This window comes from Manacus candei, unplaced genomic scaffold (genome assembly GCF_025592945.1).
Source record: "Manacus candei isolate 608988 ecotype Guabito, Panama unplaced genomic scaffold, ASM2559294v1 h1tg000009l, whole genome shotgun sequence".
Lineage (NCBI taxonomy): Eukaryota > Metazoa > Chordata > Aves > Passeriformes > Pipridae > Manacus > Manacus candei.
Genome location: NW_026138057.1, coordinates 5,581,223 through 5,607,390, shown reverse-complemented (window position 1 = coordinate 5,607,390; position 26,168 = coordinate 5,581,223). Strand labels below are relative to the sequence as shown.

Sequence of the window (26,168 nt, the reverse complement as noted above, 5' to 3'; positions counted from 1 at the left end):
CAGGACTGGCAGAAGAGGAAGGGTTTATCTTCACTGTGTAAAACTAAACCCAGGGGTGCAGTCAATAAGACTTTCTTTCTGGATTGGAGGAGCAGCCCCTGAAGATGGAGCAGAAATGGCCTTCAGATTCAATAATCACATTCATTCTTTTTAGAGATTACATGCTTTCAGAGACTAGATTCTAGGCTTTAAAATTCATGCCATGGGTTTGATTCCTTGGCTGGCTGCTGGAACACTCCCACAGCCCCTCTCTCACTCATCCTCAGCTGGCTATGGGAAGAAATTGAAAGAAAAAAATTGAAATAAAAAATACTGGGATAAAGATGGGGGATCTCTTCTCAATTAACACCATGGCTGGAAGAATCAGTTCAATCTGATTTGAACTTGAGCCACAGTTCTCAGTGACATATCCCCACCGATATGATGGTCTGCCCAGACCTTCCTTTGACTTGGGGAGTGAACATTCATATTTGGTTGTGTTTACATCTCATCCTGGTGAGGCATTGATCCAGTCTATCCCTGGGAAACCAGGACTCCCTGTCCTGGCCCTGAAGCTCTCTGATCTCAAGCAACATTTCCTGCTGCCTCACACTGGCTCAATGCACAGATCAGTGGTAGAACCCTACATTTGCCATTTTATTACTAGAAACTTCAGGCTTTGTTTCATACAAAGGTCTTGTGAGTGCTTGGAAGTGTGTGGTGTTTTCTCCTCTCTTCATCAACCCCCAGGACTCCACTCACAAAAGGTCCTCAAGTGACTTGGGACCCAACCAAGGGACCCAACCAGCAAAACTATTTAATAAGGCCCTCAGGGACCTGCTTGCAGTTTGCTAATGACACATTTCTCTCAGGTCCAACTCTCTTTTGCCTGTGTTTAGTCCCCAGTATGTTCCAGGAGTATTTATAGGCTGTGCTGGGGTGGGGTGACTTCAGGGAGAAGGAAAAAAAGAGAGAGGGAAAAGTGGGATCATTCCTAAACTGATGCCGTGATTTGCAGACAGATATTCTGAATTCTGTGCTTGAGATCTACCAGAAAGAGGGAGAAACTAGAGCAAGACCTGAGGAAAGTGCAAAAGGCAAGAGGCACGTAAGAAAAACAGACTCTGGTTTCTTGCTAGTAACCTCCTGCTTGCTGAGTTAGAAACTCTTGGGCAGAAATGATCAGCAAAGGAATTTCCTGGTGGGATTGTAAATGGAAATGGGCACTCCTCTGCTGGTCCCATTTGAACCTCCCCAAGACAGTGAGTGTGTTTGTCTACTGGAGAACTTTAACAATTCCTTTAAAAAATAAAGAGGTAGAGAAACTGGGCAGGGTTTTGCAGCTTCTGCTTTGTTAGAGACCCCAATTTTGGGAGGGAGAGTGTGTTCTGATAACAGCAGGCCTAAGGGAGCACTCAAGCTTCCAAACAGCTGCTGGCTCGGGGGAGAGCATTTCCAGTGAGGAACGTGGCTTCTGTGCATATATTTCCAGTTTCAGAGTGGATGAGCTAACTAGAGAGTCCTTTCCTCAATTTAGAGGAGAGCCATTAGGAAAAGAACATGCAGCATCTCGTGCCTGAGCCATATATTGTAGAGAAGATGCTTGAGCATGGCAGGATTTACTTCCATCCTAGCCCTTCCAATTCCCAGCAGATAAAAGGACACTGTAGCATTTTTCCAGCTCTCTATTCTGTGAGAGTAGGATGTGGTGGAATTGCCATCCCTTCAGGGTTTGAAGTGACATGTGCATGTGGCACTTGGGGACATGGTTGAGTGGTGGGCTTGGCAGTGCTGAGGGAACGGTTGGACTCCATGATCTCAGAGATCTTTTCAACCTCAATGATTCCATGATTCTGGGATTCCTCCCTGACAGAATGGGAGCACACATTTGTCACAACAACTACAGTGCAGGAAAACAGTGGGTTCAGGGCTGAGGGTCAGTGTGGAGGGGTCAGAGATCTGAAACGGGAGCGGGAAGGCAGAGGAGCAGGGGACAGTGCTCTTTGCAAACGCTGCTCACTGTGATTTAGGACATGACACTGTGCTTTCTGTAGCAGGAAAAACAGCAGCAAATGCACGCTGCTGTCACCATCCATGACCCTTGGAGCTGTAGCACATTCCCTTCTCTTGCTGGCCAGCCCATGACTGCCCCCCAACACCTGTGCCATGGGAGCCTGAGCTGCAGCCATGGCACGGAGCAACTTCTCCCAGGTGACTGAATTCATCCTCCTGGGGCTCTCTGACACCAGGGAGCTGCAAGTTGTCTTGTTCACCATCGTCTTCCTGGCCTACACCATGGTTCTGCTGGGGAACCTTCTCATCATTGTGACAGTCAGGACTGACCCCAAGCTCTCCTCACCCATGTACTTTCTCCTCTGCAACCTGTCCTTCCTCGATATCTGCTACACCTCTGTCACCGTTCCCAGGATGCTGGTGGACCTGCTCTCCCACAGGAAGGCCATTGTGTTTGAAGGCTGCATCGCCCAGCTCTTCTTCCTGCACTTTGTTGGCTCCTCGGAGATGTTCCTCCTGGCCGTGATGGCCTACGACCGCTACACGGCCATCTGCAAGCCCCTGCACTACACGGCCATCATGAGCCGCTGGGCCTGCTGGCTGCTGGTCTGCTCCTGCTGGGCAGGGGGGTTCCTGCACTCCATCACCCAGACTTGGCTCACAATCCAGCTCCCCTTCTGCGGCCCCAACACCATCGACAGCTACTTCTGCGACGTGCAGCCCGTCATCCGCCTGGCCTGCGCCGACATCTACCTCACCCAGTGGCTCATGGCCTCCAACAGCGGCCTCATCTCCCTGGGCTGCTTCCTGCTGCTGCTCACCTCCTACACGCTCCTCCTGCTCTCCCTCCGGGGACGCCTCACCCAGGGCCACTGCAAGGCGCTCTCCACCTGCGCCTCGCACCTGCTGGTCGTCACCCTCTTCTTCCTGCCCTGTATCTTCATCTACCTGAGGCCCCCCTGCACCTTCCCCTTCGACAAGTACGTCTGTGTCATCTACACCATCTTGTCCCCGCTGATGAACCCCCTCATCTACACCCTGAGGAATAACGAGGTGAAGGAATCCATGCAGAGGCTCTGGAAGTGCTGCAGCGTCTTCTGAGACTTGCACCTGGCGTGACGTTCCTACAGACTGATGGCTTGGTGACTAATGCCTCCACCCTTCAAATTAGGTGTGTGGATATATACATACACATATATAAATATTCATATTAAAAATCTGTGTTGAAAAATTGAAACTTTTTAAAATATTAAAAATCCACGTTGAAAAAACCAAAACTTTCTAAACTGTTTCATTCGTGTGGAATCATAAGTTTCAAATAAATAAATCAAGCACAAGCATTTCCTCTCTCTCTGCCGTGTTGTTACTGTGCTGTGACAGCAGATGGCAGAGGCACATGCACTTAGTGTCCCCAAATTCCCCCACTGACACCAATGTTCTCAGGTGAAGGCAGAGACAGTGCAGACATTGTTTGTAGGATTTTCTTCAGACATATAAGGATGGGAACTCTTTTAACCTTTCAGAACATAGTCCTAATTCTCTCACTGAAGTGCATTATTAAAAACATATAAGAGACAAAATATAGAGGAAAGAGAGGGATTTTGGACAAGAACATGCAGTGACAGGCCAAGGGGGAATGGCTTCACACTGACAGAGGGTGGGTTTCAATTGGATGTTAGGAGGAAATTCTTCCCTGTAAGGGCAGTGAGGCCCTGGCACAGGATGCCCAGAGAAGCTGTGGCTGCCCCATCCCTGCAAGTGTTCAAGACCACGTTGGACAGGGCTTGGAGTAATCTGGGCTAGTGGAAGTGGTTCCTGCCCATGGCAGGGGGTGGGACTGGATGATTTTTACAGTTCCTTCCAATTCAAACCATCCAGGGATTCTGTGATCCTATGAAGGAGTGACCCAATCCAGCATTCTGCCTGGGGAGATAACAACAGGGTTTGGGGAAGAAGATTAAGGAGAAGGCAGTAGGATTTTGTTCTGTGATGTGTTTTTAATAAGCAACATTTCCACCTCACAGTAATTAAGTTTCTCTATTTCTGAGGGCAGCAATGACATCACCAAATCCATCAGGGTGGGAAGTGCAGTGGCTGCCATCAGGAGAACACCAACCAGAATGATTTAGGATTGGATTCATCCCATCAAAATTAGAATCACAGAATTATTTATATTGGAAAAGCCCTCTAAGACCAGCAAGTCCATCCCTTCCCCCAGCACTGCCAAGGCCACCACTAACCCACAGCCCCAAGTGCCACATCCACATGCCTTTTAAATCCCACAGCGATGGTGATTCCACCACTGCCCTGGGCAGCTGTGCCAGGGCTGGACAACCCTTCTAGGAAGAAAGTTTTCCCAATATCCAATCTAAATTGTTGCAAAGGAAGTGGGAGGCTCAAATTCCTCTCTTAAATTAGCCCTCACTCTCACACCAGCAGAAAGAAGAGGAAGATCAGAAGCATCAGGGAGTCCCTGATCCTCCTGCTTAAGAGAGATTTCCACCTATCTCCCATCTTGATGCAAATCAGACTTCATTTGAATGGTGAATTCCTACTTAGAATCATGATTGGATCACCATGGAATGGTTTGGATTGGAAGGGAATTTTTCTCTTTAGTATTAGAGGGAAATGCTGAAATATTAAAATGTCCTCCAGGTCAATTGGGTAAATTTCAATGGAGAAAAAAATTAAAAGGTATCCCTGTGATAATTTTTAAGAATCCCAATCAAGTTTTTATTAGACATTTCAGAATGTATATTATAGAAATCACATACAATCTTATCATATTTCATAAAATTCTGGTTTAGGTGGCATAAAATTAGGCAGGAAATCACACCCAGAGACTGGTCACCCAGTTTTGGACTACATGTTTTGTGTTCCAATGACATCTCCCAGCACAGCTTTAACAAAAAACCAAATGAAAATTCCATCTTTTTGGGAGCTGGTGTCTCAATACAAGGATGGGACTTGGAATAGCCTGGTCCAGTGGAAGGTGTCCCTTCCCATGGCAGGGGGTTGGAGTGAACGAGCTTTAAGGTCCCTTCCAACCCAAACCATTCTGGGAAGACAAACAATTCAATGCAATTGATTTTTCTCTCCAGGAAACATCTTGGCATGACATTAATAAGGCCTCAGTTGGTGCTGTTAAAAAGTTGGGCCTGACAAATTGCAAAGGTGCAACTTTGGCAGTTGAGTTTGGAAGCGTCTGGAAATTGGCTCCACTGCATCATTAAAAGCACAAGTTCTTTCTCTCCTGGAAATTAGCAGCTCTGAGCTCACTGTCATCCAGAGGACAGGGAAAAAAGGCCTCAAAGGGGAAAAATGTTCCCTTGACAACTGCTAGGATCTCTACAATGCTTTTGTTAAATGCCAAGTCAACTGAAGAAATCCCCGTCTAATCAATTTTGTTTCAAGACCATGGGACTGAAACACAAATGGACATCAGAGAAAAGGGACTGCAGTCAGTCTGGGCTCACCATAAGCATTTCTAGGTGGAAAACTCAAGGCTTAACAAGGCTGGGTAGTCCCAGAATGGTTAAAATCAAATCCCTTTGCTTGTGTTACACTGGGGATGGTCCTGGTGTGGCAGGACGGGAGGGCAACAGGGCTAATCCAGCATATCATCAACTGGGGCACATCTGCATTCTGCAAATAGAGAATTTTTTTTTCTGTTTTGGGGGTGTTTTGTGTGTTGTTTTTTAATAACTGGTTTTAGAATAGAATAGAATGTAAGAACTGGAACTTTCAACTGTGCCTCCTCAGCCAGGGATTCCTTCTTGAGTCCACAGCTCACAAATTGCCTTGTACCAAATGGTTTGGAATGACGGAGCAATTTGGATGAACAAGACACAGAAAGAGTTTTCACTGGGCTGCCCATACCAGCAGCTCCTATGGGATGGCAACATTAAAGGCATTTTTACACCACCCAAGGATCTCCAGGCTGCTTGGAGGCATTGCAAGATGAGGAATACGAGTGGGATTTTTATTGACTGGTTTACCCTGAGGCAGAAAGCTTAGCCCAAAGACCATCCTGTCTTTCTACTTCTATTGACCCAACTAAAAATACCCCTGGAAATACACACTGGAGCACTGGATGCAGAGCTGAGAGCCAGTAGTCCAAAAAGTAGTCCTGGGTGAGTGGCACCTTGATTTTGTGGGAGGTATTGCCCTCTCATGGCTGTTCAATGAAAAGTTGGGTCCCAGGCAGTGGAAGTGACATGAAGCCAGTGTAGGAAAATGGAAAGGCACAGCCCTCCTTCTCCTCACAGTTATGCATGGGATTGATCCCCTTCTTGCATCCCTTTCTGGCCTCTGGCTTTAACACAAAATTATTCTCTTCATTCTTTCTTGCAAAACTTCATGGGAAGTGCGAGGGTTTATGGTCCTTGGGCCAACTGCAGCACACAGGCAAAGACCTGGACCACGTGGATTTATTCCAGACCCTTGGATAACTCCAATGTAGGGAATCCCAGAATGGTTGGGGTTGGAAGGGACATTAAAGATCATCGTGTTCCAGTGCCCTGCCAAGGGCAGGGACACTTTCCACTAGACCAGGTTGCTCCAAGGCCTGTCCAACCTAGCCTGGAAAACTTGCAGGGATGGGGCAGCCATGGCTTCTCTGGGAAACTTGTGCCAGGAACTCCTCATCCTCACAGGGAGGAACTTCTTCCTAATATGTCCCTTAAATCTCTCATCCTTTAGTTCAAAAGTGTTCCCCCTTGTCCCATGGAAGATGCCTTAATTTTGAAAGAGTCACAGCCTGCAAACACAGCAAGTAAGCTTGAGAAATGATTGACAGGCAGTGTCATTCATGGGAACAGGGCAGAAACTACAGGCAGGTATTGCTGCAATTGGAACGGGCCTGTTCCTAGTCCTGGACATCATATGGGAAGGGATTCTTCCATAAACTAAGGCAGGGATGCTTTCTGGAACCAATTTTTTGATAGCTCTCCAAAAGCAGTGCTGATCATTTGAGTTCCTTCCATTTCCAGCCCCCTTGGGCAACATTCTGAAAAAAGAAAAACCATACATGCAATTAAGGTAACACCCAAAAAATCTTGAGACACTTGTCCCCAGACACACCTTCTTGTTTATAAACCTCATTAAAGAGGAGAGGTGCTCACCCTGGCAGCCCAGCCAGCCCTTCTGCCAGTGCTCACGGGGGTCTGGGTGAATATTGCTACACTGCCCAACCTGGACTCATCTCTTCCTTCACAATGAAAGAATTGTTCTGTCCTATGTAGATATTCCAATCCGATGGTGAAGGAAGAAAAAGGAGAGTTGTGTTTCCTGGGGATACTCAGGACTATCTATTACCTGTCGTTAATTCTGTGGAGCAGTGATTATTTCTGGGTTCTTTCTGTGGTATTTCACCTGGATGAGTTCCCCATCTGAAGAACCTGCCTTTTATTTCTGTTGACTAAAATATTCCCTTCTGTACTTTAAGCTCTGACTTTGGTCCCTCTCAAGCTTCTGTGAGAACATGAGAGCATAGAGGAGCCTGCCTTGGATGGGATATCATAATCACCTGTTAAATCTCTGTACCAATGAAATCTCTTACAAATGAGAACGTGGGACAATAGTCACACCAACAGCCCCATAATCAAGCTCTAATCTCCAGAAAGGAGGCACTTAATTCTGAACTTTGCTTTATCTCCCTATAGAGCTGATATGGAAATCCTTACCATAAATTCTGAGTTACATTCCAGGAAGCAATGCAGGATAAATGGGAAGACCCTTGAATGCCAAATGTAGTCTTCTTTGAATTGAAAAAAGAGCAAAAGGGGAAGTCCAGATAGATCCTGAGAGGACAAATTCTGTTATGGAAGTCTAGAGGGCAAAATGTAGAGAAAGGTGGGAAGTCTTGAATTGGATACCAGATTAGATCTCTTTTGACATCCCACACGGTGAACCTGAAAGAATCAAAATCATAGAAGCACAGAATGGTTTGGAAGGAAGGGACCTTCAAGATCTTCTAGTTCCAACCCTCTGCCATGAGAAGGGACATTTTTCTCTTGATTATTAGGAATTTAATTCTTCTGTGGTAGCATTACTCCTCTAAAAATAAGTTTTAGTTTCAGCTGATAAACGAGACACCTTTGGGGACACTGTTATCACAAAATAATTTATGCTGAAAGGCTTTCTAGGGATCTGTACCCCACTCTCCTCACTCTGACAACCTTCAAAGACCACTCACCCTGCCTGCAACTGTGTCCAACCAAGCTGGACACCTCAGACAGAGTAAAACCAACTTTCAGCTCTTCAGGCTGAGATGACAACTTGCAAGAATTCAACATTTTGGATTCATGCCTTTGAAGCTTAATGCCTCCATTTTTCCTTTCACACTAGGTAGAGGTGGGTCAGATTTAGATTTGGAGTGTGGCAATGCAAGCTTGCAAATGTTTTTGAACTGCAAAACAGACCCCTTGCACTCTTCAGAAGGCGGGTGCAAATTTGACTAAGTCCCAACTTTTTCTCTCTTCCAGGGAAACCTCTGTCTCCTTTCCAGAATGAAAGACAAGATGCAGAGGCACAACCTCTCAGCAGTGTCTGAATTCATTCTCATCGGCCTTTCTGATGCTCCACACGTCCGTTTGCTCCTCTTTGTGCTGTTCCTGACCATTTATTTGGCCACCATGGCAGGCAACATCACAATCCTCCTTGCTGTCAGCACAGACACCCGCCTGCACAACCCCATGTACTTCTTCCTGGGCAACTTAGCCTTGCTGGATATCTTATGTCCTACTATCACCGTGCCCAAGATGCTGGGGGCCTTGTTGCTTGACAACAAGGGCATTTCCTTCAAGGGCTGCCTCTTCCAGCTCTTTTTCCTCATTCATGTGGTAGGCACAGAGATCTTCCTCTTGGCTGTCATGGCCTACGACCGCTACGTCGCCGTATGCCACCCCCTGAAGTACCCGAACATCATGAGGATGAAGCTGTGTGCTCACCTGGCCATTGGCACCTGGCTGGTAGGGTTTTTGAACTCCCTCCTGCACACCTCTTTGGTTTTTACCCTGCTTTTTTGTGACTCCAACCAAGTGGACCAATATTACTGTGACATTCCTCCTGTGCTGGGCCTCTCCTGCTCGTCTACTTGGAGCAGGGAACTGGTGATTCTGGCAGTCGCTGGGGTGCTGGGGAGCGGCACCTTTGTGCTCACTCTCACCTCTTATCTCTGCATCCTCCTGGCCATCCTGGCCACAAACTCCTCCCAGAGCAGGCACAAAGCCTTCTCCACCTGTGCTTCTCACCTGACCGTGGTTTGCCTTTTCTATGGGACCACCATCTGCACCTACGTGTGCCCTTCCTCCATCTGCAGCCACATGACCAGGTCGAGAGCAAAATGGGCTCAGAGCTTTTCCAACACCCCCCCCCCGCCTCCGACAAGGCAAAAAGTGAAGTGCCACTTTCCAAGGAGAGGAGGGGAGAAAAACTCCCCACCCACCCACCCCAGGCGCAGAGAGGGGTATCAGCCTGGAATGTAGTTCTGCCAGCCAGCTCCTTTGGGGAGGTAGAAAGGCAGAAAACTGTCCTTCCCCTTCAACATCCCTCCCCCACATGCAGCAGGGGAAAGAAAAATTCCTCTTTGGTTTTTTAGAACAAGTAAACCCAGGACACCTGGAGACTGTATTCGATGTTGGCACCCGGTACTTTCACCCTGCTTAGCTCAAGGACAATAATTCCTTTCCAACACAACCATCCCTCATCCCTTCACCCAGTTCAGGCAAGTCAGGCTTTCAGTTCAGTGCTGCCTGAAAGACACCCAGTGCTGAGCTCTTTTAGTGCTTCATGACTTCAAGGTCTCCAAGGAACACCTTGGTGACAAGATGCCTCTATCCTGGTCAATTCTACAGGGTTTGTGCTTCCATGAGCAGATGGCAGAAACAGAGAGCTTTCTACCCTGTTTGCGGGCCGAAATTGGAGATAAAAATCCTTGATCCCTTTTCAAATGAAATCCCAAATCTATTAAATTAGGTTTTATGGATTAGCCATGAAATCTCACTCCTCTTGCTCTCTCTCCTTGCTGGGTATATGCTGTTTGCTGGAATCCTCCATTCCCTTTGGACTGAAGAGAAGAAACACAGAGGGTTTCTTTGTGTGCAAAAGGAAGTTTTACACGTCTTCTATGGTCAGGAGATATATATATTAAATATATATCCTGTTAGATTTGTCTCCCAAGGGTTTCTATTTAACCTAAGTGGCCACTGCAAAAATAAACTCAGGGTTTCCAGTAATAAACCGTTGGCCCATCAATAAACAGTTGCTGCAGTTTACTCCCCAGAAACACAGGGACAAAATGTTCTTCCAAATCAAATCCTTCCACAAAATGCATGGTCTTGTGCTTTTTGATTTCTTCCAAACTTATATCTGGAAGCAGAATCAATCACCCTACACACATATTATTGCTGATACTTTGACAAATTCCCCAAACAGAAAACTTCCGAGAGAAATCCCTTCGGCATGCCCTTGGAGGAATCTCACTCTCTTTTCCAGGTGCCCTGGAGAGGCTGTGATCATTTATCCCATGAGCATGGACTCCATTCTGGCTTCATAAAGACCTGTGCAGCCTGTTTTTTGCCTGTGGCATAATAATTGGCTCTGAAAATAACATGGAGACCTGTGGAAGGGGAGAGAGTGGGTGAATTGCTGCTACAATGCTGGAGGTAAAGTCTTGACTGCCTTTACTCAGTCTCTGTTAGCAGTTACATCAACTTGTGCATGGACAAAATCTTCCACCAGCCCCTGCCTGATGGTGCTACCTGCCTGTAGTTTCCCTGGAATGGAGGAGAACTCTGAAAAACTGAGGAAACTCTGAGGTAAGGCAGGAAAATTAAGGATTTGATTAGGAACTTAGTGCTTAAAAATGCAGCAAAGAGGAAGAGAAGAGGAGAAAAAGGACAATACATGTTGGAGAACACTTTTACACAAGAATTCATGTAGATTCAATGGCACAAGAGTCTGCAGTTTCAAGTCTGGGTGAAGACTGTAGAGGAATCGAATGTATATCAACAGGATGAGGAACTGAGGGAAGGTTTCAATTAGAAGTGTTGGAAATATCTAATCCAGTGGCAATACCTGATCACTGTTCTCCCAGTAACACAGGTCCCAAAACGAGAATATTTAGTGACCAAAAGCAAGCTGCAGACACATTCCTGGAGTGTGTTTCACCTCAGGAGCTGCAGGAGAAGAGAAATCTAAAGAAATTAATAAATTCTCTGTTACTTAATTACAAGGGTTTTTAAATGCTTTCATTTGGTGCTGAGACCTTGTATTAACTGTAGGCTTATGGTATTTGAAATGAAGTAATAGTTTGAAATACAGGAAAATTCATCAGTGTGAATAAGGGTACAGGGTTGCAACTGTGAGCAGGATATTTGTGAAGCATTTAATCTGTCCAAAAATGTCCTTGTACAGATATGGGGTTTGAAACTGGGAGGGAATCGGGTCAAAGGGGACAACCTACTTTCTATAAGGACTTAAGGAAAAAAAACTTGTAAGATCTGCTGATGCTTCTTCCAGAGATGGAAGAAGCATTTCTGTCATAGTAAGAAAAAAGTCAGCAGTTCTTCCATTTTTTTCTTTTCCATTTAAATTCAGTGCCAGCACCAGCTTTTTTACATTGATATTTACGAAGTGGGAATTGCATCAGAAATTATTTCACCCTGCTCGTGTCTCTGCAGGAATGGAAGGATGGCTGATGGGAACTGCACCGAGGTGCCCCAGTTCACCCTCGCAGGACTCACCCAACACCCACAACTGAAATTCCTCCTCTTTGGGCTCTTCCTGGGCACCTACACACTGACATTAGTGGGGAACCTGGGCCTGATTGCCCTCATCAGGGTCAGCCCCCGCCTCCACACCCCCATGTATTTTTTCCTCAGTGCCTTGTCCTTCCTGGACATTTGCTACTCCTCCACCATCAGCCCCAGGATGCTGCTGGACCTCCCAGCAGACACCAAAGCCATTTCCTTTGCCGGCTTCCTCGCGCAGCTCTACTTCTACGCGGCGTTCTGCACGGCCGAGGTTTACCTGCTGGCAGCCATGGCCTACGACCGCTACGTGGCCGTCTCCAAGCCCCTTCTCTACGAGCTCATCATGTCCCCCGTGCTCTGCACGAGGCTGGTGGCCGGTTGTTTCCTTGTGGGGCTGCTGAGCGCGGCCGCCCACACTGGCGCGGCACTCCGGCTGTCCTTCTGCGGCCCACTGCTCATCGACGACTTCTACTGCGACGGGCCACCGCTCTTCCTCGTCGCCTCCACGGACACGCGCCTCAACGAGGCTCTGGTGTTTGTCCTGGTGGGGTTCAACATCGTTGCCACCAGCCTGCTCATCCTCGGCTCCTATGCCTGCGCCGCGGTGGCCGTGGGCAGGATGGGCCCCGGCGCGGGCCGGCGCAAGGCCTGCTCCACCTGCGCTGCCCACCTGGCAGCCCTCGGCATCTTCTACGTCTCTCTCGCCTTTAACTACATGCAGCCCAGCTCGGCCCACTTGCTGAGCAGCAAGAAAGTGGCATCTGTCTTCTCCACCATCGTAGTGCCCTTGGTGAACCCTGTGCTTTACAGCCTGAGGAACCAGGAGGTGAACAACGCCCTCAGCAGCTTCATCAGGAGGACAATGTACTGATGAAAGACTACCTTCTATTGTTTCCCTGGGTTTTTCCTCTTTAAGGAGAATGTCTCATGTAGAGGAGACTGAGGGGAGTCCTCATTGCAGTTACAACTTCCTGGGGAGGGGAAGAGGAGGGGTAGACACTGATCTCTTGTGGTGAGCAGGGACAGAACCCAAGGCAATGGCCTGAAGTTGTGTCAGGGGAGCTTTAGGTTGGATGTTAGGAAAAGGTTCTTCTCTCAGAGAGTGGCTGGGCACTGAACAGGCTCCCCAGGGCAGTGGTCACAGCACCAAGGCTGACAGAGCTCAAGGAGTGTTTGGACAATACTCTCCTGCTCATGGTGTGACATGGGAATGGTCCTGTGCAGGGCCAGCAGCTGGACTCCATGATCCTTCCCTTCCAACTCAGCATATTCTTTGATTCTGCGAGTCTGGGAGGTCTTTGAGACTGTTGCCTCCAAGAGCATTTGGGACGTTGTTACAGCTGAAAAATTAGTTAGTCTGCTCTCAAACTCTGTCCACTAATAAAGTTGCATCACTCTTGTCTCACGTACAAACTTCTTGCCCACTTACTCGACCTCGACTCTTCCCCTCTACCTGCCATGTGATAGTCATGATGCCACTGGGCAAAACAAGGGAAAAGGTGTCCAGGAGCCAGAGACGGGGACGCTCTGGATCTTCACACACAATCACAGGATGGTGGAAATTTGATGGGACTTCTGGAGATGACCTAGTCCTGCTCAAAGCCAGGGCAACCAGACAGGCTGCCAAGGAGTGTGTCCACTCTGAATAGGTTTAACCATGGGCACCCCACAACCTTTCTGGGGTTTCAGTCTTGATTGCCTTTATGGAAATAAAGCTTTTTTTTATGTTTCAACTGGGTTGTAGCATCATGGAATCACAGAGTGGTTTGGGTTGGCAGAGACCTTAAAGATGATCTTGTTTCAACCCCCTGCCATGGGCAGGGACACTTTCCACTAGACCAGCTTGCTCCAAGCCCCATCTAACCCCAGCTGTGGGCTCTGACCTGCAGGCAATTCTTTTCTGAGAGCAGCCCAGGAGGATCTTGACCTTCTTTCACACACAGACTGGCTCATGGGCAGCCTGCTGTCCCAGCAGGTCCCACTCCAGCCTTTCCTGCTGCCTCCTGGGCTGCAGCACTTTGTTGAACCCCAGGAGGTCCCTCCTGACCCATTTCTCCAGCCTTTCCAGGTCTCTCAATGGCAGTACAACCTGCATGCAGTGGTTGCATTTCCCATCAGAATACTTACAGCTACGTAAAACCATCAGGTTTTGGATATTTTAGATCTTCTGGCATCATCTTAAAACCATCACACTCTTTGGATAACCAGAACTCTTTGCTTTCTTTTCCATTTTTGGTAGGCAATTTGACTGAAAGCTGTATTTCCAGAGTGTTTGGTGAGCATGAATTCTAATTGCAATACTAAATGAAAAGTACTTTCAAAGGCAAGATAAAATATAAAGTTTTACTAATTCTCAACAAACTTATGTATCTCAATATTTTGGCTGAATCATGAAAGGATGCACTAACTCGTTTGTTGGCCACCTCTAGACCCCAAGATAGTCACAGTATAACTTCATATCCTTCCCTGAATACACTTCTCTGTGTACATAAAGCACACATTAAATGAGCTGTTTAAATTCATCTTCTGAGTCTTACTTTAATGTAAGTTTTCTTCTCTAGATTCTATTAAAAACCAGAGGTGCTTTTTCCCTTTGCTTAGCTCAGCACAGAACATGAAACAGTGGCCAAGGACAGAACTTGGGGCTTTTTATTTCCGTTTGGACATTTCTTTCCATGGAGATAGACTGAATTCCATCAGATGCCCTATTGCTCAGCCTCTCCTCAGGTGTGATTCCCCAGCACCATCTCAGGATGTGGATCCCCTTGTTGTCCTTGGTGTTCCTTGACTGCTTCCAGGTCACACTGAGGAGCTCACACCACCCTCCACCCCACTGCTGATTCAGGCAGGTGTCAAGAAGTTCTCCAAGAGAAATAAGGTGCTGATGTCCCTTTCCCTCACCCAAAAGCAGAGGTGAGGAACTTCAGGCTGTGGAGAAGTTGTCACAAAGTAAAGTGCTCTACAAGTTCTCCTTTCCTTTAACAAGGAGGAAAGTTTCCTTCTCCTTAGTGTCTGTGAACTTGTCCCCAGGGGCTTGTTAGAAGGATGAAGTAGGTCTGCCATGAGCTTCCTTAGGGGGTTTCAAGATCTTTAGAGGCTTCTTCAGGTTGCCCAGAAGGGCTTGTTAAGCTGAAGACCCTTGGGTGGCTGCTCCCAGGGGAGGGCCTTCTTTTGGGGAGGGTAATTTGGGATGGAAATAGATGTAATGACTGAGCTGCTGTTGGAGTTTGGGTCTGCTGAGGCTTCCCGTGGCTCATGCTATGACTTTTGCCTCCACCTGCTGCTGGAGGAGGCCTCTTCTTGATATTTTAGTTTTGCCTTCTCTGCCCTGTCTTTGACTCATGGGAAGAATTTAGTTTTTAAAAACTAAACACTCCTTTAGGTGTGGTGGGAGTCAGGGTTGGTCCAGGACAAGGCTGGTGTCTGGCTCTGGACAAACTTCCCTTTTCCTCTCTCACTCTGTGCTGATCATTTTTCCATTTCTCCTTGTATTTGCCCACTAAAAGCTTCATCTATCCAAGGGGTCACCTTACACTGTCCCAAAGAGATTTTTCAGGAGATGCAGACTTCCCCAGCACACAGCCCACCACGTCCAAACTCAGTTCTGGGCATCATTCAAGGCTAATTAATTAATTCATGCTCCTGGGAGGTGGCTGGAGTCTTCTGGTCTGAGATGGTACCAAACAGTAGGAATATCTGACCATCCCATTCTGACTGTTATCTTGATCCCCATTTTCACCTGAAATATCACCAGGCTGTTGTTCTTCAGGTTAAAATGCTAAAGAAGATATTGGAGCCATTTTGAGTCTAACTCGGCTCAATTTTCAGGATCCATCTATTATTTAGTTTCACTTTTAGCTTCCACTCTCCATAACACTGTTTATTATTTTCATTTCAGACAGACCAAGACTTAGACTAAAATAGGTGGTTTAACATCCACAGAAAAAAAAAAAAGGGAAAAAAATGAAAGAGGTTGTAAATTATTTACTTTTCTCTAAAAATACTGTCCACTTGTGGAATTCAGGTTGGGCTCTAGTTCTGGCTTTAAAATTTCCAAAATTCTGGGAATCAAAAAAAGTTACACTCAGTGTTTCAGTGCCATTTTGTCTTCCCTTCCCCTGATATTTTTTAATTCTGTATACAAAAGACAGAATCAGAGAATCAAGGCACCTTGTGCAGAGAGAGACTTGGTCCTCTTTGTAGTTCCCCTTTAAGTACTCGGCTTTAAGCGACTTTCAACTGAAAGAGGAAGGGTTTAGATCAGATATTGGGAAGAAATCCTTCCCTGTGAGGGTGGTGAGGCCCTGACACAGGTTGCCCAGAGAAGCTGTGGCTGCCCCATCCCTGGAAGTGTCCAAGACTGGGTTGGACGAGGCTCAGACCAACCTGGGATAGTGGGAGGTGTCCCTGCCCACGACAGGGGAGTTGGAAAATTATGGTCCCTCAGGTCCCTTCTGAACCACTCTAGGATTCTCTCATTCTATGAACACCAAAGTGCAAGTTAATTCCAGTGCATATTCTCCTTATTTCATCTAAAGATATTTTACATCCCTGACAGTCTTCCCTATTGGATCATTAAGAAGTATTTTAATTAATTAACACTCTACAGTCATCTGAGATTCTTGATTAATACTAGAGAAGTGATTAATACAGGCATGTGCCTGCTCCCTGAAATCATAACTGGGTCAGAAAAGACACACAGTCCTCTCCAGAACTCAGAGAAGCAATGTCCCCATGAGCCTACACAGAGATGTTTGTACTCCGGATCCTTCTAGAATCTGAGGGATTATTTCTCTACATGTCAGGAATTTAAGCTTAGACAAGTAACTTTTAATTCTTTGCGTGATGAAACCCATACTAAGAATATCAAAGGAAAGAGCAGAGATATAAATAATCATCCAAACATGGTAGTTTTCCCCTCTTCTCCTGGATGGCCTTTCCCTCAAACCAGAGCATCCATCACATCTCTCTTAGGTGTCATAGTTTAGCCTCTGCCCAGAGCTTGGGAAGGTCCAAACACACCTATCACTGGCCACTGGAAACCTCTGTGCAGCTTTCCCATCTCTCCATAGACACTTGGTTGAAATGGGAGAAATAAACATCAGTTCTCCCATGGTATTTTGCTTTCTCCCACATGTAAGTCCTCAAGTATGTGATATGAACATTTATGTGCCCTCCACTGTGCACATGAACTAGGTGGAAGGAAGGAAAAGGCAAAAAAATGCAAATAAAGCTTCTTAGTTGGAGAATAATATATATATATTTAATATTTATGGAATGGTTGGGGTTGGAAGGGATTTTAAAGACCATCTAGTTCCAACTCTCCCACTAGAAGGTCAAGTCACAGTCAATTAATATCAACTCTCCTATGAAAGAACCAGGATTATCTCCTATTTTATCAACTAAATTTATATGAAGGGAAGAGATCAACTGCCTGCTTAATATAAGTAGCAAAGTAACAAGTTAAACTGCTTCAAATCTGTGTATAATTTCTGTATTATATCGGACTAGAACCAGCACCTTTAATTTGATAGGACCATAATCACATCGCCAAAAGTTCTAATGACTGCTGGAATTCCATTTTCTAAATTCTCACTTGGAGGTGCATTTAAAATTTTTCAATTTTAAATTTAATTTTCTTTTTTCAATTTCTAAGGACATTTTAAAAGTCTTTGCTTCAAGATAGCAGTGGTCTTGTATCCATGACTCCAGATCATGGGTTGAGAATCCAATTTTCTTCAACGTCCATCCTCACTTTTAGCAATGTTTTGATGCTTTAAAAACCACACTTTATGGGTCTCTAGTCATGATCTTTAGAGCACATAATGTCATTGAGATACTTCCACGCTGAGAAAACACCAGGAGCACTTTAATTGGTTGTTCTTCTCTTCCCTCGTGGTCTCCTGTGTCCAAAAGGAAGATATAAAACCTCTGACATCCCCCAAAAGAAGTATTTCCTGCATCCAGGAAAAAAACCTCAAATATTTCTTTAGCAGGTGAGTCTCTAGATGAGTAAAATTTCCTTCCATTCAAGAAGTTGTGTCTTAGTCTTGTTGACTGTGTGAATTTTGGATCCACCAAAGGAAAAGGCTGCTGCATCACCATGCAACAAAATAAAGAATAAATACTAATATATGTTTAAAAAGGGGGAAATTTTTGTGGTTTTCTTAAATTATTATTTTTTTGTCTAAATTTTTATCTGGGGACTGAAATTTCTTGCAGGTCTTCATCAGAGACCACTGACTTTTTGGCAGCTGCTCGTGCTTCTGTGAGTTCATTTCAGAGCATGATCAAGAGGTGACAATAAGGAGAAACAGCCACGTGTACATAACCAAGGCATATTTGGGGGGGTTGAAATCTTCTATTTTTGGCCTTCCACCAGGAATCTCTCAAATTGCCTGTGGTGGTGTCAAAATCAATGGTAATGTAACAGGATCTTTTGGCTAAAAGTAAACCTCAATTGAATGTTTGTGGAACTTATCACCTTATTCTAGGAATCAACTGAGGGACCTGTGTCCTGACCTGAGTCACTCCAGATATTTTAGGGAGTAAATGGTCATTTCTAGAAAATCATTGAGATTTTTAGGATGCACTAAGCCTTCTCCAAGGCTTGAAAAACAAGATCAAAGCTGCCAAAAATGGGATTCACCTGACTTAGGGGTAATCATCCAAAATTCTGGAATTTATATTGGTCATCCAGACTTCCTCACACCAACCTTTACAAAGCAAAGCAAAATGCAGGTGAGATTTGTTGTGTCTGCAAGTGTCTGCAAACACCTTTGGAACCTAAAATCCTCCTTTCTGGAACCATTTAGCATCCTCTCCTGGAGGAAGCTTCTTAAATTATAATTATTTTATTTTGGCAACATAGACATTTCTGGTTTGTCTGTGGTTTTTCCACATAACATTGATATTTACAGAATTATTTAACTGCATTAACAGTTCTTTTATTAGATGTCCTTCTGTAATCCTTATTTTTCCTGTAAAGGTGAGCAAGATTTATCTGCCCTGTGTAGAATTCATACTGGCATCAGCAGAAATGTGTATTAACTTTCTCAAAATTAAAATGATGGGTTTTTCTTGAAATGTTAAATTAATACCCAGAATTCATTTTCTAGCAGACTGAGTCCAATTCAAATTCAATTAATAATTTCAGGCAAAAAAAACAAAAGGTGGGGAAAACTGCTTGGAAATCCTAAAAATATTTAAGTTTGAATATTTAAAAACAATCTTCATGACTTGCTTTTCATTAACTGCTTAAGAATTAATCAGCCTCGGGAAAATAAACCCACAATATATTTGTAGGGAATCCTAGAATGACATGCGATATTTCACTTTAAACTCAATGTTTCCTGTTTGTTCCAAACTTATTATTTCTTTTTTTTTCTAAAAAAAAATAAATCTGCTTTTGTTTCAGCATTTCAATCAACTTTTCCAGTATTTCATTTTCTTGCTGCCTAAGAAAAGTCATTATTAACTGTGCCTGAACTGCTTCCTCTACTTGAAACACAGGGAAATGTGTAGCAACTTTTATACTTCAATAAGATATTTTTTCTCAAGTGATATTGTGCTTACCTGACTCCACCCAGACATTTTCTGGAGTAAACAGTCACTTGCAGAAAATAATTCAGATTTTTGGGCGTACCAAGCCTTCACCAAGAAAGGACACAGAGTCTTTCCTATACCTCTGGTGTGGGTTTATATGGATGGTTTTTATACACTATGGCCTAGATCTTACAAAATCCCACCCAGGAAGGAATTCCACATTTAAAATGTGTCTCTAAAGCTCTCTTTGTCCTCCTAAGCTTTCCTTTCAATGGGCATCATCCAAACCACTGGTTTCCCCTCTGACTTGGGCAAGGTGCCTGAATTTCCACCACTTTTTCCTGTGCAGGATGTGATGCATTTGTGCCTCGACATCCACCAGGACTAAGTCAGCCCCTGACAAATCTTTTGTGCACAAAGCCAAACACAAGGGAATGAAATGCCTGAAGGAAACTGCACTGCCCTGACTGAGTTCATTCTCCTGGGTTTCACAGACTGGCCTGAGATGGAGATTCCTTTGTTTGTGCTCTTCCTGCTCATCTACGGCACCACTTCGGTGGGGAACGTCGGCCTCATGGCACTCGTCCGGCTCAGTGCCTGCCTTCACACCCACATGTATTATTTCCTGAGCGATTTATCCTTCCTAGACTCAGTTGTTCCTCTGCCATCACTCCCAAGATGCTGGTGAACCTCTTGGCCCGGCATAAAGCCATTTCTTTCCTTGGCTGTGGGATGCAGATGTTCCTCTTTGCCGCTTCCACTGAGTGACTCGTTTTGGCCGTCATGGCCTACGACAGCTACGTGGCCGTTTGTCAGCCTCTCCTCTACTCTGAGGCCATGTCCCACAGGATCTGCACCTCCATGGTGGCTGGGGCGTTCCTCAGCAGGGGTCTGACCTGCTGGTCCACACCTGCCTCGCATTCTCGCTGCCATTCTGCGGCTCCAGATGGATCAACCACTTCTGCGACATCCCGCTGCTGCTGAAGATCTCCCGCTCTGACACACGCCCCAGTGAGGTCCTGCTCGTCACCCTGTGTGGCTTCATCCAGACCAGCACCTTCCTGAGCATTGCTGTGTCCCACATCTGCATCCTCAGCACCATATCCCGCATCCAGGTGGCTAAGAGCAGGTACAAAGCCTTCTACACCTGCAGCTCCCACCTGATGGCCATCGCGTTGTTCTATGGCTCCCTCCTCTTCACCTATTTAAAGACCAGCTCCAACCACTCCTCCTGGGACACAGACAAAGTAGTGTCTGCATTTTACACTCTTGTCTTTCCCATGCTGAACCCCCTGATTTACAGCCTGAGGAACAAAGAAGTGAAGGATGCCCTGAGGAGGACAGTGGAGAGGAGGGTCTTTTCTCAGGGATTTTCTTAGAGTGTGTTTCTGGTCCAAAACACAATAAAAGCACCAGTGATGGGAACCATTGGGCTAAATGTAGGTGAGTCGTTAGGAATATCTGCATGGAGGTTTGCTTCCCAGGTCCATTTGGTAATCACTGGGAAAAAGCAGTCAACTGAGAAGGTGACTCACCTTATCAAACAGAAGCTCAGGTCAGGTGGATCCCATCCCAGAAGGATCCAGTGAGTGACAGCCCTGGAACTACATGGTCTTTAAGGACCCTTCCAACCCAAACAATCCCAGTATTCCATGATCTCTTTCTCCTCACTGTCCATAACGAGTCTATCCCGAATGCAGAAGAAAGTTATATTTTTGCAGATTACAATTACTGAGACAACTCTTCACCAAGATGTTTGAAAGAAAAGTCCAGTTAAAACAATTATTACATATGGGTGTGATTCTCTGTATTAAATTTGGAAAGCTAAAAGCTTTTGTACAGGGAAAATACTTCTCATATTTGACAGCCAGTTCTGCCGTACCCGCTACAGAGAAAGGAGTCATTTATTTATTTATTTATCTATTTATTTATTTATTTGTGTTACCATATTTTTGTGGCTGGACTTGTTCAGCTTTCACTAGGCACCTCCCTGCGTGTTCTGCTCCCCCCAGACATTTTTCATGCTTGCTCTCCTCCTGTGTTCCTGACAGTTTTACTACTTGTATGTATTTTTCCATCATCTCTTTCTGCCTGCAGACCACAAGCCCTTGTTTCCCTTCCCACAGCATAATTAGGTTTTTATTTCTGCCTAATTGTGTTGTGAAATGCTTGTTGGTGGTTATGGGCCTGGCACTGTTACAAAACACACGCACTGATATCAAGACAGACTTTTGTAGCACACCTGTGCCTGGATTCAGTATAAACAAGTACTAATTGTATCCTGGTACAACATGGGTGTGGTACTTCTGCTTTGTCTGCACAGAATTCCTGACATTTCAGCACTGGACCCTTTTTTGGTGGATTTTCCACTTGCTGATGTCTGTAGAAGCCCTTCTAGTTGCCCTTGACTGCTCCTTGTCACTCTAACCTGCAGTTAAACAACAGGTTTCCTAATCCCATCCTTTCCAAGCCCACAGAATGCTCCCCACTGACAGAGGCAGTGTTAGATGGGATATTTGGAAGGAATTCTTCCCCGTGAGAGTGTTGAGGCCCTGGCCTCAACAGAAAAACTGTGGCTGCCCCATCCCTGGAAGTGTTCAAGGCCAGGTTGGACAGGGCTTGGAGCAACCTGGTCTGGTGGAAGGTGTCCCTGCCCATGGCAGGGGAGTGGAATTCTATGATCTTTAAGGTCCCTTCCAATCCAAACCATTCTGGGATTCTGGGATTCAATGATAATCAGGACTTCGTCTTACGAACAGTGAAAATGGTAATTTCGCAGGCTAACAACCTCAGAGGAAGCAAAACCTTCCTCTTATGGATTGAAAACATCTCTGTAACCCTCCCCCGTCATGTTGTTCCCAGCTTTCAGCTCCCTGGGCCGAGTGTCCAAGGTCCAACTGCGGGATGGCCCAACTGCATAACTGTGGCTCGGGCTGCTGAGAAACCGTGCTGTGGGAAGAGCTGTGAGACAGTGGAACTATTAAGAATGGGAAAGACCTCTGAAATCGAGCCCAAACGTTAATCCAGCACTAACCATGTGTCCTAAGTGCCGTGTCCCAGCAGGGAGTTACGAGTACAGTCAGTGGCAGAGTTGGAGCTGTGAGTGGCTCACAGAGCCAGAAGGACACGTAACAGCAGGGAAATTATTATAATTACACCGGAAAATGATTGTCATTGCGCAGGGGAAAAAAACCGGGAATAGTCTGACCGCCCTGCCTGAGGCGGTGTCAGCACCAGTGATGTCATCGCAGCGCGACGGCGATGCCCGATCCCCCCAGCGCTGCCCGATCCCCACAGCGCTGCCCGATCCCCACAGCGCTGCATCCCGGCAGCGCTGGGGGATGGCATAGAACATTCTGCAGATCCTCAAGTGTCCATGACGCGAGAACAGTGCGGGAACCGCCCCGGAGACCGGCGGAGGGGCCCCGCCGGGCCCCGGGAGCGGCGATGGCGGGGGTACGGCTGCGCGCTCCCGCCGCGCCGCAAGGACTACAACTCCCAGCGTGCCCCGGGGCGGCGGAGCGCGCCTCCGCCCGCAGCGCCCCCTGCCGGCTGCGGGTGTCAGCGCAGCGGGGACGCCCCCGCGTGGCGGCTCGGCCCGGCCGGGACAAACCGGGACAAACCGGGACAAACCGGGACAAACCCGCACCTCCACGGTGTGGAAGTGCTGCTCGGATCGGTTCTGCCACGGGAGAGAGGATTCCAGTGGGTTGTGACACAGCCTCAGGAAGCAGAGCAGATGTGTGTGAAGACCGACAGAGTGGGAAGGACTTCTAGGAAAAGGAGTTTTCCCATGACAGGATCGGGCTGGTGTGTGAGCTGTGCCCACGGAATGGCACTGGGAGGCACCACTGCCAGCTTCGTTGTCCTTCCACCGTCCCCAAAATTCTATTAAGCTTCTGCGTTCGAGGTTGGAATGGGAGGAAGAGTGCTGGGAGTTGTGACCAGCTTCCCAGTGTTCTAATTCTTGACTGTAATCCTGGTGCTGGAAGAAGATGGGAATGTTAACAAAGTTTCAGGAATCCTCCTAGAGAGAGCTGTAAAGGACAGCATCCTTCACAAGGCAACTGGACTGAAATTAGAGCTGAAATTAAAGCTAATTAACATTGCTTTGTCTCTTGATTTCTAGTATAACACAAGTTTTCAAAGAGGAGAAAAAAAAGTGGGTTTTAAAACTTGTCCTTGGCAAATGAATCGTGACTTTGTTAATTTGGTTATTGTAGATATCAGGCAAAGCACATTGCCTGATAATGAATTGTTATCTCACTCTCAGTAAGGAAGATGAGTAAAAGTCATGTGCTGGTCAGGAAGAGATTCTTCCCCCACTTCCCAATTCCCAATCCAACTCTCAGGGTTTGTTTGCTTTCTTAGGTGCTGTTGCTCAGTCCTGATCCTCCCACCTGACAGGAAAGCAGAAACTCACTGAAACAGAGATGGGGCTGGCTATGGCTGAGGGTGATAGGGGGAAAGGGGTAGAACTGTCTCCTCCCAATTACTTCTGGAAAAAGCCACTTCTTAAGGCCCTGGAACAAGAAGAGAAAGTTTCCAGTTGATTTAAAGTAACGGTGGTGTCACTTTCTCTTCCCATTCCTCAGCCTCTCCATGCACCGGTGGTTTTATGCTGGATGTGGCTGTGGAAACACAGATTCTCAGTCCCCTTCCTCTTTTTTTTTTCCAGTCTCTGCAATTCCCAGCTGCTTCCCAGCTTGTCATCCTTGTTATTACAGGTCTCTCTGTGGCTGTGGTGTGACTGTGGGGCAGTTTAGGTTGAAGTAGTTTGGGAAGTACTCTTTTCTGTGGATTGAGCTGCTTTTCTGGCCTCTGGAATAAAGCAAGAAAGTATTGAACCCTCCCATTCCCACCTGATGAATTTTGTGATGTCACAGCCTTGCAAGGAGGACTAATCTGGTGATGCAAAGGACAAGGGCTTCCAGTAGAAAACTTTGGAAGTGGATCTTTCCTAGGCTGACACAGACAGTCATCCATGTTCCTTTTGAAGTTTACGGGGGGGGGGGGGGGGGGGGGCGTTGTAGAACCTGGTGACTCCAGAGTACATGAAAGTAAATACAGGCAGGGAAAAAGGTTGGAATTGCCTTTTTCAGGCACTCCCCACTGTTAGTTGAACCTGGCTGAGGCAGGGATGCAGGAATTCCAAGAAAAAGCTTTTTCGTGTGGTCACGCTGAGCCTGCTGGTCTCTGCTAAACAAAATTTCCTGGATTAAGTAACAATGCTGCAATTCTGGCTTCTTTTTCTTCCCAATCAGAAACTCTTGTTTTACTTGGTGACCTAAGAAATGCCCACGTGGTTTCGCCTTGGAGCTGCTCCCTCCCTCAGGCTGTTGTTTTAGCTGATGTCAGCCTGTTGCTCAACCTGCACCTCCTGACTGCAGAAATGCTTTGTAAGAGAACCCTTTTGAGCCTCACTGAACATCCTCACTGCTCCCAGGATTCCTGGCATCTCAACCAAATCCTGGCAGTTCACCCTTTGCCTTGAGTTGCTGGCTGAGGAGTGGCTGGCTGAGCTCCTCCATGTGTCTCATGACTCTGGAGCTTTTAGATCCATCCATTGGCCAAGCCAGCCCTAGAAACTGGCCAAAAATGCTGTTTTCTGCCGGTCTCTGCCTGCAGAGACCCTGGTGAACACTCTAAGGGTGGCTGGGGACAGGGAAAGGAGACAGACAAGGCATGTGGGTAGAGAATTCAGTCTCCCCTTTTTGGCAGCCTCGAGTCGTGGGAAGGTTTCAGCTGCAAGGTGCAGCTTTACACTGAACCTGCTGCTCCCCTGAGGGTTGTGTCCCTTCACAGTGGCTTTTAGAAGGAACCAGGAGCACCAAACACAAAGCAAGGAAGGGCCTGGCCTGTGCTAAACAAGTGTGGAGCGGAAATCTTGTGTTTTTTTTCTTGTCAGACTGGAAAGTTCCTGATTTGAGTAGTTTCAGTCTTGGTCATCACTGCCTATTTAGACAGGTTTTGGGCAGTGTGGCCATGCATGACTGAGCAAGCTACTCATAGAGCAATTGGGTGGAAGAACTGATTCCTTAGACCAGGCAGAGCATTCCTCTGGCTGCCTTAAACCTGAAATTAAGGTGGCTGCTGTCCAAGGGCAGTCTGAGAGCTTTGCTACCACATAAAAATGATAATTTTAGTGGGAGCATCTTCCCAGCATTCTGGCCACGACCCCAGGTCAGCAAGACCTGGTGGCCAAGGTTTAAGAGCTGGTGCTCTGCCTGAAGTTAATGGTTCTGCCCAGTCTGAAACAGCCAGATGTGATTGCTGAGGAGTCCATATGTTCCTGTGGCTGCCCTTCCCTGTTATCTCCTTGCCCTGATGGAGCAGGGGGCCTGCTCTGTCACTGTTTTATTGGCTGCTGGAATGCTGATATCTGTGGGCTTGGCCCAACATCTGCAAAGTTAAAGACAACGACTTAATCCAACCTATTTATTACTATCGTGGTCAGGCCTTGCTCTTATAGAGACTTATTTTTTCCTGTTTTATTTCTCTCTCCTAATTTTATGGCTTTCCTTCCCCCCCCCCCCAGATGCTGGTGGAATAAGTTTAAAAACAGAGAACCAGGTTCTTCCCAGTTTATTCAGTAGGCAGGGAAAGCACCAGTGGGTCTCCTCCCCACCCAGCTGCTGCTGGCTTGTGGAAGGAGCTGTGTCCAGCTCATTCAGAGCTGACTTTTCAGGGACAATACTCTACTTTTCAACACTATCTGCCTGCTCCACAGGTCACACACGCAGGAGCAGGTCCAACTCAAGCCCCTTGAACTGCTTTTAAATATTTTTTACCTTGATGCCAAGGTCTGGGATGTGACTTAGGAGGAAATTATACCTAGCAGGAAAGCTGTGGAGTTGTGGCTCCATCTCAGCTGCA

General features: G+C 46.4%; 4 protein-coding genes across 4 annotated transcripts; all 4 read left to right on the top strand.

Moving 5' to 3' along the window:
* The first annotated feature begins 1,829 nt into the window (after nt 1-1,829).
* On the top strand, nt 1,830-3,141 carry LOC127466229 (olfactory receptor 1509-like). Its single transcript, XM_051776847.1, has one exon. The coding sequence runs from the start codon at nt 2,167-2,169 to the stop codon at nt 3,091-3,093; it is 927 nt and encodes a 308-aa protein (XP_051632807.1). The 5' UTR covers nt 1,830-2,166; the 3' UTR covers nt 3,094-3,141.
* Nucleotides 3,142-8,373: 5,232 nt separating this feature from the next.
* LOC127465812 (olfactory receptor 5V1-like) lies at nt 8,374-10,549 on the top strand. Its single transcript, XM_051776342.1, has 2 exons — nt 8,374-9,325; nt 10,489-10,549. The coding sequence occupies exons 1-2, from the start codon at nt 8,502-8,504 to the stop codon at nt 10,547-10,549; spliced, it is 885 nt and encodes a 294-aa protein (XP_051632302.1). The 5' UTR covers nt 8,374-8,501.
* Nucleotides 10,550-11,199: 650 nt separating this feature from the next.
* Nucleotides 11,200-13,534, top strand: LOC127466227 (olfactory receptor 151-like). The gene has a single exon (XM_051776845.1). The coding sequence runs from the start codon at nt 11,686-11,688 to the stop codon at nt 12,616-12,618; it is 933 nt and encodes a 310-aa protein (XP_051632805.1). The 5' UTR covers nt 11,200-11,685; the 3' UTR covers nt 12,619-13,534.
* A 6,159-nt stretch (nt 13,535-19,693) lies between these two features.
* On the top strand, nt 19,694-23,447 carry LOC127466216 (olfactory receptor 5AS1-like). The gene is given in 4 exon segments (XM_051776830.1): nt 19,694-19,939; nt 19,942-20,165; nt 20,168-20,633; nt 23,267-23,447. Coding segments are annotated over 4 exon segments (1,053 nt in total). The 5' UTR covers nt 19,694-19,731; the 3' UTR covers nt 23,422-23,447.
* Nucleotides 23,448-26,168: the final 2,721 nt, after the last annotated feature.